The 18306-nt window shown below is 61.2% G+C and overlaps 2 protein-coding genes across 2 annotated transcripts in view; one reads left to right on the top strand and one right to left on the bottom strand.

The window, feature by feature from the left end:
- The window catches only part of TSPEAR (thrombospondin type laminin G domain and EAR repeats), a 159512-nt gene that overhangs the window by 120633 nt on the left and 20573 nt on the right, over positions 1-18306 (bottom strand). The window lies entirely within an intron of this gene.
- On the top strand, positions 7611-8348 carry LOC100342509 (uncharacterized). Its single transcript, XM_017339782.4, has one exon. The coding sequence runs from the start codon at positions 7637-7639 to the stop codon at positions 8123-8125; it is 489 nt and encodes a 162-aa protein (XP_017195271.3). The 5' UTR covers positions 7611-7636; the 3' UTR covers positions 8126-8348.

Below are 18306 nucleotides of genomic sequence, written 5' to 3'. Positions count from 1 at the left end.
TTCGTGAAACTGCTGACGCCAGTCAGGGCCGATTCTTTGCTTAAATGCCTTTCAGTGCCCGTGACTGGCAGCAGCCTGGTGAAGAGGATTTTATAAACCAAGATGAAAGCGTTTCCTTTTTTCTCCCTACTTGATTCCTCTAGAACTCAAAAACTGTTCGCGTTGTTATTTTTTATGACAATGCGCTTGTTCATAGAAGTTCAGTAAAAACTGTTCTCTTTACAACAAGACACAACTGGAAACAGGGCATATTTGAAAGTGACAAACACGCTGGCCTCACAGCGAGGGAGTCGGTCCTGGGGCCTGCCGACGTGGGTCCTGCGGGAAGCAACCCAGAGCCTGCTTCGGTGGCTTCTGGCTTGGGAGGGCCCTGAATTGGACTGCTACGTGGTAAACCACTCTTAGTACTGCAGGTAGGCGAATGATAAAGCCCAATGCTGGTAGAACAAGTCACGCAAGCTGGCTTTCCCTTGTTTATCTTTGGTAAAACCTGACATGGCTTGTGGGGAGCAACTGAGACTAGACTAAGTTACTGGAATTAAGACTTATTCTATGCATCTGCTCTCCCACAATATGGCGCTGGGGAGGAGTAAACTTCTACGCAGCTGCCTCTCGCCAACTTGACTGATAAGCTACAGGAGCTGATCCTGCTCCTGATTGGAGGAGAGCAGTGTACTCGGCGTGTGGGTAGCAGAGTTGGGATTGGTGGAGGAGGACTATAAGGGAGGAGAGAGACAACATGCACCAGGAACATCTAAGGGGAACATCCGGATAACATCTGAGCAGCTCCCGAGAGGGCCGGCCGGCGGTGTGCCGCTCCCCCGCGGAAGTGGAGAAAGTGGCAGGGGGGCCCGCCCCTCCACGGAGGTGGAAGGGTCGGCAGCCAACCCGGGAAGAACCAGCAGCAAACCCGGGGAGGGCCGAGCAGACGAAAGAACAGCGCAGGGTCCTGTGTCGTTCCTCCACGAAGAGGGGAACGACAATGGCTGTACAGAGAAAAATTAATTTCCAAAGGAAAATTAAAATTATTGTACAGACTACACCTGTTATGCTCTGCGGGTTTTGTTCTGATTTTCCCTGCTTTGAATGTTTATTTATTTATTTGAGTGACAGAGAGAAGGAGACAGACAGAGGTCTCCCATCCACCAGTTCACTCCCCCAGCAGCTGGGGCTGCGCCAGGCTGAAGCCAGGAGCCAGAAATGAATCGGGGTCAGGAACCCAATTACTGGTGCCGTCACCACTGCCTTCCAGGGTTTGCATTAGCAGGGAGCGGCAGCTCGGATGTGGGACACGGGTGTCCTAACTGAATTCCCACCCATGTATCTTTCTCTTTGAATTTATCATTGCAGTCATTGAGGTTTCTACAGAAGCACACTTGTAACCTGACAACGCTGGCCCAGGGCCAGGAGATGGCCACGGTGGCCCACAGGACAGCGAGAATGAGCCTGACCACGGACTCCGGGAAGCTTGGCCTGAGGGCGACTCAGATGCGGCTGTAAGAGTCCGACTCCTGCTGTCAGTCACCACCATGCCACAGCCACCAGGGCAGGGCAGTCACACCTCGTGGCAGGTGAGTGACCAGGCTGCTTCCAGAGAAAGATCTTAATCAAACGGGGGCCAGCGCGAGCTGCCAGAATGGGAGGGGTCACGGGGTCAGCCCCAACTCCCTAAATAAATTAGCCTGAGTGCTGGGTTCTAGTCCAGGTTGCCCCTCTTCCAGGCCAGCTCTCTGCTGTGGCCCGGGAGTGCAGTGGAGGATGGCCCAAGTGCTTGGGCCCTGCACCCCATGGGAGACCAGGAGGAGCACCTGGCTCCTGCCTTTGGATCAGCGCAGCACCGGCCATGGCAGCCATTTGGGGAGTGAACCAATGGAAGGAAGACCTTTCCCTCTGTCTTTCTCTCACTAACTCTATCTGTCAAATAAAATTAAAAATAAATAAATAAATAAATAAGAAAGCCCGAGATTGTGAAGAAAGGGCCCTCACAGAGGCCACCGCGCCTGACCCAGGACGCTTCCTTCTGGCCATGTCTAGCGCTGCCTAGCCTCAGGCTGGCGCCCCACAGCACACAGGTGCACCCTCTGACTCCGACCGTGAACAGGGGCAAGGCCACAGTAGGGGCTGGGACTAAGGGAAGGGCTTCTGTGGGGAGCTCTGCCGTGCCTCTCAGTCCTGGTGGGGGGCATTGGTGGTGAGCCCCTCACAAGCCAGGAGCCAGAGGGACAGCCCCTGCCGTAGGAACAACCATGGCCTAGGTCTGCCAAGGCCAGGAGCTGGATGCTATGGGGGCAGGGCAGAGGGGCTGCCCTTGGGGACCCACAGGACAGGGTGGAGGGCAGAGAGCAGCTGTGGCATCAGACGGCACAAACCAGAGGCCTCACGGCTGTGAGGTCAGAGTCTGGGGTCTCCCCCGCTGGCCTCCGGGGGCCCAGAGAGAACCGTCACCTGTCTCCTCAGTTCCAGGAGCTGCTCACAGTCCTGGCTCGGCCCTTCCTCCACCTGCAGAGCAGGTGCCTCGGCCCCTGGCCTCCCTCCGCCCGCACTGCCGCCTTCTCTCCAGGGCCCACCCCTCCCCGAGTAATCACACCTGGACGTCCCTCTGCCAGGCGACGCAGCTACAGGGTGTGGGATGAGGGCCTTTGGGGCCGCTCTTCAATGACCACAGCGGTCAGTCCTGGCCCCTTTCCCGCCACGTAAGCATAAGGAGGAGCTGCTGACTCCCACGGGGGAGGAGCTGCTGACCCCCACGCAGGCTAAGCTTTCATTTTCACCCCCAGTGCACTGAACACGACTCATAACGCGCAGTTCCCCTAAGGAATCAGAGCGGAAGCTGGCGCGTTGCCTTCGACCCGCACAGACCCTCGGGTCAGCGTGGGGCAGGGGAAGCCGCTGGGGCGGCGTCCAGCGGGGCACAAGGAGCGCCCACTCTAGCCTCGAGGCTCGTGCGGGCTCTGTCACAGATGCGCCGCTGCCCACTCCCCGGACACAGCGTCCTGAGAACCGCACCTAGGAAGCAGTGGGGCAGGCCTTTACAACCTCTCACAGACTCAGAGAGCACGCGCTTCTGGTTTGTGTCGGATCTTTGCTGCCAGAGGCCACAGCAGCTGGTGACTCAGTGACGGACGCGGTGGGCAGCAGGGGGACAGCCAGGGGACCCAGGGACTAGCAGGTGGAAACCCCGGCCTCACTGGTGGCGGTCAGGCCGTCTGCTGGTGACTTATTCTGGCCTGGCAGGCCAGCCGTGGGGCCACGTGAGCTCAGCCTGCGGCAGGAGGCAATTATAGAGCCGGGCCACATCACCCGGCAGGCCTTGGAGGCCACAGCTGACCGGCCTGTGGTATAGCACAGGGCAGGAGGGCTGGCGGCACCCAGAGCCCCCCGGCACGCGGCAGGCCCAGCAGCAGGAGGACACCTGACCCCAGACACAGCACAGCATGCAGACTGACAACCACAGGGCCCTGGGCAGGGGTGGCCACAGCACACACGGGCCAGTGAGCAGAGCCACACAGCGGGGTGGGGGCAGCAGCGCTGGGCTGTGGGGACGCCACAGAGGGAGGCAGGCGGGCAGGCACCCTGGAGTAGCTGGTGTGGCCCGGGGCAGCCATGGCTGGAGGGGCTGGGTGGGGGCAGGGCTGGTCTGCAGCCTGCTGCCCTGGTGGCCTTTGTCCTTGGGCCTCGGGTGACCCAGGGGGCATTTTGGGGTTCTCCCCATGAATGTGCCCTGCCTGGGGTCCCCCCACACACAGTCACCCCCCTTGACCCAATGCCAGCACGGCCTCCCCTGCAGAGCCAAGTCCCGCTCCCTCACTGGAGTCACCGCACCAGAAGTCACAGCCTCACTGAGGGCGGCCCCGCCCCCGCCCCCGCCCCCGCACCAGGGCTGTCAGGGCCCCCGCGGCCCCGCCCCCACTCCCGCACCAGGGCTGTTGGGGTGGACGCGGCCCCGCCCCCACTCCCGCACCAGGGCTGACAGGGCCCCCGCGGCCCCATCCCCCTCCCACACCAGGGCTGACAGGGCCCCCGCGGCCCCGCTCCCACACCAGGGCTGACAGGGTCCCCGCGGCCTCGCTCCCGCAGCCGCGCTAGCGTCCGGTGCCCTACGCCCCCTCTGCACAGCGGACAGGTGACCAGGCCTCGGGAGCTGCGTGGCACGGCCTCCCCCACCCGCAAACGGAGCAGCGGGGAATTGGCGGGGCTGGGTCTCACCTGGACCCTGGGCCTGCACTGTAGGGCCGGCTCCTGCAGGGCCAGCTCCCGCAGGGCCGGGGGCGCGCCCGCAGTCGGGGTCAGGCAGGAGCGGTGTGCACAGCACAGCATCCAGAGCGCGCCTGAGGGGCGCGGCCACGGCTTCCGGACCTGGCACCCAGAGGGCCCGCGGGACACAGCGGGCACGGGGCCTCAGGCCACCCCTCGGCAGGTTGAGGGAGGGGCTGAGCCCCGGCCTAGGGCTCGGCAGCTCCAGCCCTGCAGGCAGGTTGGCGTGGGATTCCAGGCGAGGGCAGGAGGTGGGCAAGGTGTCTTCCAGCCCAGCTCTCCGCGTCCATCAGCCACAGCCACAGCCACAGCCACAGCCGTGCCCTGCGGGGGAGGCGATCGGCCGCCCCTCAGGGCAGTGCTGTCCCCTCCCTGGGCTGCACCAGGTGCCCTCGGCACCCGTGTGCATCCTAACAGGGCCGCTGTGGTGCTCAGAGGGCACCTGGGAGGACTACACTGCAGAGCTGGAGACTAACTGGGTCTCAGGCCCTGCGGTCACGCTGAGAACTCTGCTGACCAAGGCCAGAGGACAGGAGCGACCTGCCGGCCCCTGGACAGGCCGCAGGCGTCCCAGTGCAGCCCCGGCAGACTCTCCCCGGCGCTGGTCACAGCTCCAGCCACCCCTAACAACAAAGGGAATTGGGGGCAGCCGCGTGTGGCCGTGTGTTCACGCTACTGAGTTTTAAATGTTCCGTTTAATTTTTCACAGAGAAATAACCTATTTTCTGACCAGGCTGTCAGGAAGAGAGGAGGGGCGGCTTTTACCCCGGGGCCTTCCTGCCGGCAGCGTCTCCAGCCTCCCAGCGCCGGACAGCGGCCGCGTGGCGGTGCCGCTGGCCAGGGGAGGGCGCAGCGCCCGCTCCTCTGAACGCGTTTGCACTGCGCCCTCGCTGCTGGGCTTCCAGAGCTGGAGGATCCTGGGCCGGCAGTGCCCGTCTTCCGCCGCCTCCCGGCCTGGCCTGCCCGGTTTCTGCTGGCGCCGGCCCTCCCCAGGGAAGCATCCGCTGCCATAGCTGCTTTCAGTGTGTGCTGGTGTTGCTTTTCGTTACTTTAACTACTACGTGCCCCGAAATGCGTTTCTTTTCTTTCTTTTTTTAAAGATCTATTTATGTATTTATTTGAAAGTCAGAGTTACACAAAGGGAGACAGAGGCAGAGAGAGAGAGAGACAGAGAGAGGTCTTCCATCTGCTGGGTCACTCCCCAATTGGGGAGAGAGCTAGCAGAGAGCTGGATCAGAAGTGGAGCAGCTGGGACTTGAACCGGCGTCCATATGGGATGCCAGTACTGCAGGCGGCGGCTTTACCCGCTGCGCCACAGCCCCGGCCCCCATGTTTTTCTTTTAATACCGCTGGGATTTCTAAGATTCTTAGAGCTGTATCTGGTACTTTTCTAAAAGTGAAATTTAGAGAGTTCTGTCCCTCACTTCCTCGGAACGTGTTTGTTAATTCAGTGTCGTTCTCTTCTGCTTGTGGTCTCTGCTGCTGTCCAGGGTTCTTCCCGTTTCCCTGAATGGCCTCTCTCTGCACATTCTTCCATTCCTTAGCCTGCTCTCTGCTGCTGTAACAGAGCACCGGACCCTGCTCATTTGTAAACCCTGGTGGTTTATTTTAGCTCATGGTTCTGGTGCCGGCGCCTGCTTGGCTTCCGGTGAGGGCCTCGCGCTGGCTGAACTCGTGGCAGATGGTGAGGGAGCAGGAGATGTGTGCAAAAGAGGGGGCGCCAGGGGCCTCTGCTGTGGCCTGGGAAGCAGTGGAAGATGGCCAAGTGCTTGGGCCCCTGCACCCCGTGGGAGACCTGGAAGAAGCTCCTGGCTCTTGTGGCCAATTGGGGAGTGAACCAGCAGATGGAAGACCTCTCTCTGTGTCTCCTCTCTCTGCCTCTCTGTCTCTCTATGTGTAACTCTGACTTTCAAATAAATAAATAAGTCTTTTTTTTTTTTTTTTTTTTTTACAGGCAGAGTGAACGGTGAGAGAGAGAGACAGAGAGAAAGGTCTTCCTTTACCGTTGGTTCACCCTCCAATGGCCACCGTGGCCGGCGCGCTGCAGCCAGCACATCGTGCTGATCCGAAGCCAGGAGCCAGGTGCTTCTCCTGGTCTCCCATGGGGTGCAGGGCCCAAGCACTTGGGCCATCCTCCACTGCACTCCCTGGCCACAGCAGAGAGCTGGCCTGGAAGAGGGGCAACCGGGACTAGAACCCGGTGTGCCGGTGCTGCAGGCGGAAGATTAGCCTATTGAGCCGCGGCGCTGGCCAATAAATAAATGTTTAAAAAAAGAAAGAAAACAAAAGTGTTTGGGGGCACATAATAGTTAAAGTGGGTGAGTAAGCACCCACTGTCACCGTGGCCAACTCAGTCGGGGCAAGCGAAGGCTCACTCCTGCTGGAAAGGACGAACCCACTACACAGGCTCCGCCCTCACGACCCTGTGACCGCTCAAGGCCCCGCGTTCCACACCAGGGACCGAGTGGAGAGAGGCCGCGCACCAGCCCCAGCACTGGGTGGCTCCCAACTCCCAACCTCAGGCCCCCAGCGCAGGGTCGCTTGCATCTGTGCACCTGTACCGTCACCCAGCACCCAGAGTGTGCCCCGCCACGCCCACACTCTCTGCCTGATCCGGCCAACACCTCCCCGAGTCCCCGGCCTGGTATTCCTCTGTCTTTTGAATCTTTCCCTCCGTGGGACGCGGCCCTGCTGGAGTTCTCTCGGGCATCTGTTTCTTTGTTGTTCATTGCCCACCACCAGGCGGCTCTTGAGGCCCAGGCACACCTGCCCGCCGGGGCGTCCAAGGGTCTGTGCAGACCACCGCTGTGCAGAGGCGGCTGGCCGGCGGGGCAGGCTTTGCCAGCCAGAACCTCACGACTGCTGTGCGGGCAGATGTAAACAATACGGAACAGGCAGTGCGCTGGGCTCCGGCACAACTTTGCCTACCGAAACAGTGGGCCACACGTGGCCGCGGAACACAGGTTACCAACCTGCGTGTTACAGTAAAAATCCAAAACATGTGATTACCCCAGCGTCTTCACTGCTAACACGAAACAAAAAGGAAAAACAAGAAAACAAAAAACCAGGATGCGGTGGTTTAGTTGAGCCCGTGATGCTGTGGACACAGCAGTGGCCCGGACAATGAAACCCACATGGAGTCAAACCGGAATCTTCTGTTTACGGAAGGAACCGGCCTCCAAGCCAACCTTGTTTGCCGTGGGGCTTGTACAGGAGAGCGTTTCCCGGGATAATGAGCAGCTGAGTGGCCATGAAAACAGGCAGGAGGAAGACAGCAGGGCGCTTCTCTGCTGGCCTGGGGCTGGGCCCAGGTATAAAAACCCCAGAGGAAGAGGCAGCAGACATCACACCTCGCTCCCTACACCAGCCAGCCACAGCCATCATGTGCCACACCAGCTGCTCCGCGGGCTGCGCACCCAGCCCCTGCCAGTCATCCCTCTGCGTGCCAGTGAGCTGCAGGCCTGCTGCCGTGTGCGTGCCCGTGAGGAGCCAGGTGGCCTGCTGCGTGCCCGTGAGCTGCAGGCCCGTGGTGTGCACGGCCCCCTCCTGCCCGTCGTCCCCGTGTGCGCCCGTGAGCTGCAGGCCCGTGGTGTACGTGGCCGCCTCCTGCCAATCATCCCCGTGTGCGCCCGTGAGCTGCAGGCCCGTGGTGTGCACAGCCCCTTCCTGCCCGTCGTCCCCGTGTGCGCCCGTGAGCTGCAGGCCCGTGGTGTGCGTGGCCCCTTCCTGCCCGTCGTCCCCGTGTGCGCCCGTGAGCTGCAGGCCCGTGGTGTACGTGGCCGCCTCCTGCCCGTCGTCCGGGTGCTGCCAGCCCACCAGCCCGTCGCTGCTCTGCAGACCGGTCTCCTGCAGCACCCCCACCTGCTGCTGAACAGTAGCTCCGCGCCAGCTGCTCCCGGGCAGGCGGCTCTGACCCACGGACCCCTCCCAGAACCCGGGCCCAGCGACTCCTTTGAACTGTGGGGGAGGGTGTAGCGGAATGACCTGGATGCCTCCCTGACCGTGGGGGTCCCCTCAGGGAGTCCTGGCTCCGGGGTCCTCTCAGGCCAGGGAAAAGCAAAGCCCATGTAGGCCAAATAAACCGCTTTCCTGAAGCTGCGACTTTCCTTCATTCCACGCCCCTGCGGTCCCTCCCCAGAGAGCCTCCCGCGTGGGGCGGAGCTGACCCGGAGACTTCCTGGGTGCTGTCCCCACACTGGCCTCGTGAGCCTGGGGACTGTGGTCGTGGAGGGCAGAAGAACGGTGCTGTCCCCTGCTGTGAGGAGCAGGCCTGGGCGCAGACCCCTGCGGTGCCTTGAGGGCATCGCCCCCGGGAGGCGGGGACTCCTCCAACACGCACAGCGCATGACCTGGAACGCAACCACGTAAGCAAACCCAAACCCAGGTCGTGGTCTGAGAGACTGATCCGAACGCCCTCCACCTGCTGAGGACCTAATAGAGGAACCACGCCCATTCCCAGGGTGTCTATTTCAATTGTTTAACTCAGGATGACTGGCAGCCAAGCAGATTCTAAAGCACGCAACAACAACAAAGCACACACACACACACACACAATTATTGTGTTACAGGATCATGCATAAGGCATTCACAACACAGGAAAAGAGATGCGGGAGCCGGCGCTGTGACGTAGCGGGTAAAGCCACCGCCTGCAGTGCAGCATCCCATATGGGCGCTGATTCTAGTCCCGGCTGCTCCACTTCTGATCCAGCTCCCTGCTGTGGCCTGGGAAGGCAGTGGAGGATGGCCCAAGTGCTTGGGCCCCTGCACCCTCCTGGGAGACCGGGAGGAAGCTCCTGGCTCCTGGTTTGGGATCAGCGCAGCTCCAGCCGATGTGGCCAATTGAGAAGTGGACAGTGGATAGAAGACCTCTCTCTCTCTCTCTCCTTTTCTCTGTCTGTAACTCTACTTCTCAAATAAAAATTTTTTTAAAAAGAAGATATGAAACTACAGTCAGAGCTTGAAATGAAACTATCTATATCATAGGAGATATTGTATGTAATAATATGATACTATACATGATATATGTGCTACAGACAACTAGAGAATGTGTATGGTTTTCAAAGAACATAATGTTTACACACAAAACACAGTATTTACATTATCTACTTACAGCACCAAGGAAATTACACCAAACATAGCCTATGTCTGTGAGTAAACTGTTAATCAAAAAGATAAATAAACATAATCCCCATCTTCAGAAAATTAAATCAAGGCTTTGAAATAACTTACAAGTCAAATAAGAATAAAAATATTGAAATATTTGGAATCAATACTGATGAAAATATTACCATAAACACAGGTAGTGGGCAGCTAAAGCAGTAGTTTGGGGGAAAGCCACAGCCTCGATTTCCAATGTTAGAAGACAAAAGACTGAACTTAATGAGTAAGGATCTCACTTAATAAGTGGGGGGAAAGTGGACATACGATCGCCAGTAGGTAGAAGGGAGTTCACCGAAAGCCGTGAGCAGGAGCTGGCGAGACAGCCGCACTGCGGAACAAACCACGAAGCCGCCGAGGACTGTGGGAAGATGGGCCGCTGACGGGCTGATCACCGAACCGAGAAAGATGATGCTCAGAGGAGGGTGAAAACCGACAGCACGTGGCACGCAGCGGTTTTATAATGCGCAGCGCATCGCAAGCCAGGCTTACGCAATGCGCCGCTGAAATGGACGTCTTCGAAATCCAAACCACCTCTCATGTTAAAGAACCGAGTCAGGGTGGGAACCCACACGGCGGGGCGGCAGAGGTCCGAGAAATGGCCAAGGAATCAGCTGGGCCACCCCGCGTCTCCGCTCCAGGAGATGGAGACCCCCCAGTCGCTCTGTGAGGCGAAGGAGCCGAACCCCAAAACCGGCTGAAGACCGAATAACGAGACGAAGCCTGAGGGGTTCAGAACACCACAGAAAAGTGAACACTGTGGGAAAAACCTGCATGGTTCCAACACAGCCTGCACCAAAAGACAGATCTTTTAACTCCGTTTTCCCACCCAGAATCCCCCTCACGGCACTGCAAACAGGGAAACAGCACGGATGTGAGAGGCCAGGGGTCTCACTCCGGGGACAGAGGAGGCCGAGGAGACCCCGAGGGTCTGGGGGACCAGCTGGGCTCCTCCCTGGGGCTGGTGGGAGTCACAGGGCCGGCCTCATGCTCCCTGTGTCTAACTGCATGGACGTTACTCCATAGCCAACACATAGGGCAGGAGACAAAGCTCCCGAGCCGCACCTCCCAGCGCGCAGGTGCCCCACGGTGAGCACCTGACCATGCTGGAGCAAGGTGCGGGCCGCCGCGTCACGCGTGTTGGCCTCAACGGGGAGCACCCATCTGCAGAGTGGCTTGCTCCGCCCATTCCAGGTGTAGACACGCTACGCACGCGCACTGGTATTTCTCAGAAAATGACGTCAACGTGGACAGCCATGTGCTCCCGAGGAAAAAGGAGAGAGAATAGCACTTGCTGCATTTTTAGAAGTAGCTAAAATGTAAGAATAACCTGGCCCAGCACCCATGGGCAGCTCCTGTGGCCCAGCACCCGTGGGCAGCTCCTGTGGCCCAGCACCCGTGGGCAGCTCCTGTGGCCCAGCACCCGTGGGCAGCTCCTGCGGCCCAGTGCCCATCGGCTGCTCCTGTGGCCTAGTGCCCGTGGGAAGCTCCTGTGGCCCAGTGCCCGTGGGCAGCTCCTGTGGCCCAGCACCCGTGGGCAGCTCCTGTGGCCCAGTGCCCATGGGCAGCTCCTGTGGCCCAGCGCCTGTGGGCTGCTCCTGTGGCCCAGTGCCCGTGGGCTACCCCTGTGGCACAGTGCCCGTGGGCTGCTCCTGTGGCCCAGTGCCCATGGGAAGATCCAGGGAAACCAGGCTCAGCTGGATCCAAGAGCCCTGGCTCCCCACCAGCCTGCAGACCTCCGGAGGGGCAGGAGGGTGACAGGGAGCCCTGGGTGCAGGGCTGACCACGTGATAGTGTTAGGTAGGAAGTCAGATATGAGCTTATGTGTGTGTGACAAAGGCCTAGAGAAAAGACATCTATGTCCAGCATCTGCATCTGCATCTCAAAGTCATCCCGATGATGTTTCAGGGGCAGCCCAGCCTTCCGCATCCTGCCCTGCCCCCTCCTACCTGATAACCTGCCAGGTGGGGGCCCCGCCCCTTCTGCCTGACAAATCTTCCACAGTCTCCCAGATGCACCCCAGTATCTGCATCTCAAACACCCTGCTCCGGATCCCCATTCTCCAGGGGGTCCTGCTCACCCTTCCTCTGAACCCAGGATGGCGCCAGCTAGGCTCCTCCTGTCTGATACCTTCAGGGGAAAACTCAGATAGGAGCTTCTTAATATTTTTTTATTATTTTTTTAAAGATTTATTTATTTATTTTTAATTTTTTGACAGGCAGAGTGGACAGTGAGAGAGAGAGACAGAGAGAAGGGTCTTCCTTTTGCCGTTGGTTCACCCTCCAATGGCCGCCACGGCCGGCGAATCGCGCTGATCCAATGGCAGGAGCCAGGTGCTTCTGGTCTCCCATGGGGTGCAGGGCCCAAGGACCTGGGCCATCCTCCACTGCACTCCCTGGCCACAGCAGAGAGCTGGCCTGGAAGAGGGGCAACCGGGACAGAATCCAGCGCCCCGACCGGGACTAGAACCCGGTGTGCCGGCGCCGCAAGGCGGAGGATTAGCCAAGTGAGCCGCGGCGCCGGCCCGCTTCTTAGTATTTACAGCCATAAAATCCTGTGTTTCAGGAGGGGATGTGTGAAGACAGAGACCCTTCTCCTTAAACCCCCCCACCCCAGCCTCAACCGGACCGCACGCTCAGCCCTCTGCCTCTCTGCTGAGCTGCCCGCCTGCCTGGCCAGGTGTACTCTCTCCACTCAACCATGTAGCCGCGCCCCCAAGTCCGAGTGACTGCGCATTCTCAGGCTCTGTCTGGAGAGGTGCCCGTCCATCCTTATGGATGTCCCTGCCCTAATAAACCTTGCTATTTTACCTCCCACTACTCTCTGTCTCACGCCTGAATTCTTTCTTGCAAGAAGACAAGAACCCTACATTTCTCCAGTAACAGCTCTGCTGCTCCAGCCGGTGTGTGCTGTGGCCACCCCTGCCTGGGGCCCTGCGGTTGTCAGTCCCCGTGCTGTCCTGTGCCTTGGTCAGGTTTCCTCCTGCAGCCGGGCCTGCTGTGTGCCCAGCCCTGCAGGTGGCCTGTGGCGTTTGTGCCCGTGGGCTCTGGGTGCTGCCAGCCCTCCCTGTTCCATCCCCTCCCTGTCCCTCAAGTTCTTGAGCAGTTTCCAGAGAAGGGGCCAACTCGGGAAGCTAGCCCTGGGGGAGGGGTGGGGGCTGAGGGCCCGTGCTGCAGGGGGGCAGCTGTGCAGGCCTGGCCCTGGCCTCTGCTCTCGGGCTCACACCTCCCATGTTGGGGAGTGGGTGTGGGTGTCCGTGTGGTTGATGTGTGTGTGTTGGGTGCCCATCCACGAGCCCGCATGTGTGTGCATGTGGTATCTGGGCCGTGCATGGGCATGTGTGTGCACACATATGTGTGGGTGTCCAGGCTGCCTGCCCCCGCTTCTGGCTGAGGCTGGTCCAAAGCTCCCCACGTTGGAACCACGGCATAGGTGACGCCACCCGGCAGCAATGTCCTCACAGCCATTCCGCATGTCTGCCTACTCGTGAGAACAGCAGTAAGGGGCTCGACTCAAGGCAGCCCCTGGGGAGAAACGGGCCAGGGAGGGACAGTGCCCTAGGCGCTGCTTCCGGAACTCCAGCCAGCAGTCGGCCCTGCGAATCTGCCCCGTCTCTGACAAACACTGGAGTGTGGTCCTGAGTCACGCGGGCTGCGATTTGAGCCCAGCAGGGCCGTGACGGCCAGGGTGCGATGCTGATGAACCCAGAAACAGCGGGAGACACTTGAGTGTGGCTCAGCTCTCGGGAAATGGGTCCCGCTGAGCCCGCAGGCGTGATCAACTGCCTGATCCCCCGCGGTCTCCGGGGCCTGTTTGAACGCAGGGGTTTCCCTGCCCAGTTCCTGAGACAGGAGCGCTTGGCCCATTGCGCCTGATGGAGCTGTGGCCCAGCTGCTCGGAGCTGCATGCGGCAGGGGCGGGAGCCAGGGCTACGGCTGGAAGGTGTGGTCGGAAAGGAAACAGGTGCCGGCACCCTGGCACAGCGGGCTAAGCTGCTACCTGCAGCATCAGCATTCCACAGGGCGCTGGGTCGAGGCCCGGCTGCCCCACTCCCATCCAGTCCTGCGGGTGCACCTGGGAGAGCAGTGGGAGGCGGCCAGTGCTTGGGCGCCTGCGCCCGTGTGGGAGACCTGGAAGACGCTCCTGGCTCCTGGCTCCTGGCTGCAGCCTGGCCCACGTGTGGCTGCGGAGTGAACCAGAGATGGAGGAGTCGCTTCTGCCTCTGATTCTCTGTAACTCTGCCTTTCAAAGAAATAAATCTTTTTTAAAAAAGAAGAAAGGAAGCAGAAGGGAGATTTGGAAATTCTGCAGTGAGGCGGAGACGCTGCTTGCTCAGGTCAAAGGCAGACAATGGGATAAGACCTCAAGGCCTCGGGAGGCTTTCAGGCTTCCCTCCCCTCCCGGAAAGCCCAGGGCCCTCTCCAAGCTGCGCGGCCACCTCGGGTTTCCCTGCCCTCAGCCCAGAGGCCCTGCAGGCTGCACAGGTGTGCAGAGGCAGCAGTCCTGGGGTCACGGAAACCACCGGGATTTCAAGGGAAGTGGGGGGGGCGGGCAGAGTCTGCAGTGAGGTTGGAGTCCCTGTTGGGGCGACGCCTAGTGGAGCTGTGGGGGTGCAGGCAGCATGAGCCCCGCCCAGGAAAGCCGTGACGGCATACCAGACACGCCCGGGAGGCCCGCAGCCTTCAGGGTGCAGCTGCAGAGCTCTGAGGCCTCCACCCAGATTTCAAAGGCCTCTCAGACCCTGGGGGCCCGGGCAGAGAACTGTCGCAGGGCGGAGCCAACGCAGGTCCCCACCAGGGCAATGCAGCTGCAGAGCCTGTGGGAACCCAAGCAGGGGTCCGGGCAGGGCAGTGTGGGCGCCCAGGCCCCACCAGTCCCCCTCCCGGGGCTGGACAGGCACCTGCAGGGTCTGGCGCTCGCCAGGCTGGGTTTTGGTCCTGCTCTGTGCCATACTCCGACTCTCCTTCTGGAACGGACGTGGCCCGCTGTGCCCGTCCTGCCATCGTCTTGGGGAAGGATGCAGCCTGGGCCTCTGCTGCCGCAGGGCCCCATGGGAGACAATGCCCGGCCAAGCCGAGACTCCGGGACCCTGGGGCCTGGGCGGATCCAGTGTTGCCTGTGAGAACCGGGCGGTTGCTGAGGTTTGAGTATGACTTGGCCCCCACACTCATGCAGGATTTAAGACCCCAAAGTTGGGGGGCATCTGGCCTGGCACTTAAGACATTGGTTGGGGGCCTGGCATTGTGGTGGGCAGGCTATGGGCACCAGTTTGAGTCCCGGCTGCTCCACTTCCGATCCAGCTCCCTGCTAATGCACCTGGGAGAGCAGTGGAAGACGGCCCAAGTGCTTGGGCCCCGTACCAACGTGGGAGACCTGGATGGGGTTTCAGGCTTTGGCCTGGTTGGACATTTTGGAAATGGAAGATCTCTGTGTGTGTAGGTATGTGTGTGTGTAGGTAAGTGTGTGTGTGTGTGTGTGTGTATCTCTGTATCTCTGCCTCTTGAATAAATAAATAAATATTTTTAAAAAGAAGAAAAAGAGATACAGGTTGGGGTGCCCCTCTCCCAGCCCCACTCCCGACTCCATATTCCGGCTACCGTGCACCCTGGGGGGCACCAGGTGACGGCTCAAGTGCTGGGCCCCTGCCACCCACACTGCAGACCTGGCTCGTGTGTCTGGATCCTGACTATAGTGGGCGCCCTGGGGACTGACCCCCCCCCCCCGTAAGTTAGCTAATTTCTGGAGTTCATGAGAAATGGAGCCACAGAGTTTATTTTTTGAAAAATTCAAAGCCATAATACTGCTAAGAACTTGGAACTTAATCCAGTTAAGGCGTGCAGGAGCTGGGCCCAGGGGGGTCCTCGGGTGACGGGGGCTTCCTGGGCGCATGGCCGTCACAGAGCTTGGTTATAAAACCCGGATTTGGCCCTGCCTCCCGTTCTGCTTGGTGGCCGACGGGAACCTTCCCGCCAAGCTGGCGTTTGCAGCTCCAAAGCTGTGAGCGAAGTAGAACGTCTTGCTTTACGAAGTTGGCTGCCTTTGCCGACTGTTGGGGGAGCAGCGAAAACCGGACTCAGGCACAGCCCACGAGGGTCACGGAGGCCTCTGCCAGCCCCGCAGCGAGTTAGGAAGCGCGTGTTTCAGCCACACGCGGGCTCGGACCCGGCTCCGCCCCGGGAGCCACGGGGCACCGGCAGTGTTTGCCCAGGACGGAAGCACTGTTTCTGGCTCCCACGCCAGCCAGCACAGAATGCGTGATTATCACAGTAGTAACTGTTCACCAATCAACCAGCAAACGGCGGGCATCGGAGAACCAGGGTGGCGCACGTGCTCCAGAAGTCCCGCATCGGCAAGCCTGGGTCCCAGGAGCCCAGCGCGGCCCCAGCAGGACGCCGCCTGCCCCCGCACAGAGGAAGAAGCCAGCCCCCGTGGCTTGGCGGCGGCGGCGGCACCATCAGCCAGAGCTTGCTGTCCTCTCGCCAGCACGGGTGAGGCCACACCGCCACCGCCGGAGAGTGAGGCCCTGCCGGGAGCCACGTGCACCAGGGCCCCGGGGCTGGAGTCCCTCCAGCTGGACCCCCGCCTTCCGAGGAGCCTCCGGCACACGGCACCCTGGAGAGGGGCTGAATGGGAAAGTCAGGAGACCCAGACTTACGGACGGCGCGGAGGGGCCGCCGGGCGCCCGCATCCCACCCTGGGCGCCTGGTTCGAGCCCCGGCCCCCCACTGCTAGTTCCAGTTTCCTGCCGACTCAGACTCTGGGAGGCAGCAGGTGGTGGCTGAAGCACTCGGGTCCCTGCCGCCCACAGAGCAGACCTGGGTGGAGCTTTGGCTCCTGTTCCAGTCCCGATTATTGTGGGCATTTGGGGAGTGAAGAAGCAGACGGAAGATCCCTCTCTGTCTCTCGGTCTCTCTCCCTCTGTCTCTCTGCCTTTCGAATAAAATGAAAATAAAGATTTTTAAAAGGAAGAGCAGACAGGCAGCACGGAGCTGGGAGTGCTGGTTTATTTGACTCACATGGGGCTAGAGACGGACTTCCCCGGAGGCAGGCAGGGCAGGCAGAGGTGTAGGCGGCGGGCAGGGGTACAGGCCATGGCCACGGCCTGGCCAGAGGTCAGAGGGCACGTTCCCATCCACCCACCTGCAGCACTTGGGGCCCAGGGGGCCCAGGTGTGGCCCCATCACGTGCAGGGGCGCGGAGGTGAGGTCAGCAGCAGGTGGGCGTGCTGCAGAGCAGGGAGGGGCAAGAGGGCCGGCAGGAGGGGGCCACGCACACGACGGGCCTGCAGCTCACGGGCACGCACAAAGCCAGCTTGTAGGTCACGGGCACGCACACAGTGGGCCTGCAGCTCACGGGCACGTAGTAGGCAGCCTGGCAGCCGTGGGCGCACAGCAGGCCGGCGGGCAGCCTGAGCAGCAGCTGGTGTGGCACATGATGGGGCGCGGGGGACGGCGGCGCTGCCCACTCTGCTTCCCTGGGCCCCTTTACGCTCGGCCGCGTGTTGCCTTCCCGGTTTTGCTCCCTCCGGCCGTCTTCCTGGGCTTCTCCGGCTGCTGTGCGCGTTGCTGGGTTGCGTTTGGCCCCAGCTGCATGACTAACCTGCCTCTTCCTGCTCGTGCGCCCCTGGAGCCCTGCCCCGGCGTTCCACGGGCCCCACAAGGCTTCCGCCTCCGCCCTGGCGTTCACCTGAGGGCTTCCAGCCAGGAGGGCCTCCAGGACTTCATCTGTGTCACAGGGTCCTGAGCGACCAGCGCTTCTATTCCTCTCAGGGCCAGGACGCTCCACAGGAGGCGTGGACAAGGAGAGAGGGGTCCACTGGCTGCCCAGAGGGAGGAAAGCCACAAGCCTCGTGGAACTGGCCGTGGCTGTGAGCCCTGAGAAAGCCACTTAGCTGGGAACCACGGTGCAACAAGGGCCCCTGACCTCCCGCGTGGGGACGCGGCTCCCTGGAGCGGGCCGGACCGAGCGGAGTCCAGAGCCAATGGGGGTCCCGCAGGGGGCCGGGGCAGGAGGCTGGGCTGGTGGATACCGGGAGGGGCTGTGCCAGGGCCAAGCTCAGCAGCCATGTGAGCGCCCGTGAGGCCAGCGCCGTCACGGGGCCACGGTGCAGCCCAGGTCACTTCGGATCCGCGTGAGGGTGCTCGGAGCTGGCCCGCGGGCCTTGGCCTTGGCGGTGAGCTGTCCTTCACGCCCCCACAGCCAGGAGGGTGGCGTGGCCATCGCCACTGCCCGCCTGGCACTTTCCTCCATGAAGCAAGGGCCGCACGCACACGAGGATCGACTCCCCTTGAAGGCCCCCGACAGCAAGAGCCTTGAGAACGGAACGCAGAGGGGAGGGTGCCGTAGCAGGCAGGAGTCCTACGAGGCAGAGCGCAGCTCACCGGGCAGCACCCCCACATCCCAGCCAGGCCAGCGCTGTGGTGGGGCGTGGCTCCCATCGAAGCCCCCAAGGCACCGCACCCCAGCCCCACGCCCTTCATCCACGGTGGGGAGAGTCCCCAAGCACGCGCTGGGGATTCCGCGCCCAGGCCCCACTACCCCGACAGAGGCACAGGCGACCGTGCGGTGGGTGAGACGGAAGGCGGGGAGGACCTGCTGCCGCCGTGACCTGCGTGGCCAGGGCAGCCCGTCCCTGACAGGAACCTGCCTTCGTCAGTCCTGAGCCAGCGACAAGCCCGGATTCCATCTCTCCTCTGCACTGGAGCAGACCTCAAGCTCAGACCACGAGCTCGGGATGAGAACCAGACATGGACGTCACTGTAAAGCCAAGAAGACCCAAGGGGGCAGATTATACCCCAGCAGCCCTCCCACCAAGTGCCCCGCGCCCCTGAGCTGTGCTCCCCACAGTGCACAGTCAGCAGAACCCGGCAGCAGGAGCCCGCCCTGCATAGCTTC

The sequence above is a fragment of the Oryctolagus cuniculus genome, chromosome 4 (genome assembly GCF_051225735.1).
Source record: "Oryctolagus cuniculus isolate XC-2025 breed Fujian yellow rabbit chromosome 4, ASM5122573v1, whole genome shotgun sequence".
In the NCBI taxonomy this organism is placed as follows: Eukaryota; Metazoa; Chordata; class Mammalia; order Lagomorpha; family Leporidae; genus Oryctolagus; species Oryctolagus cuniculus.
The sequence above is the reverse complement of the archived record's forward strand: the minus strand, read 5'-3'. Positions and strand labels throughout refer to the sequence as shown.

Bases quoted from the DNA above. Each gene is read 5' to 3' on its own strand.
- LOC100342509 (XM_017339782.4), top strand. From the start codon at position 7,637: ATGTGCCACACCAGCTGCTCCGCGGGCTGCGCACCCAGCCCCTGCCAG.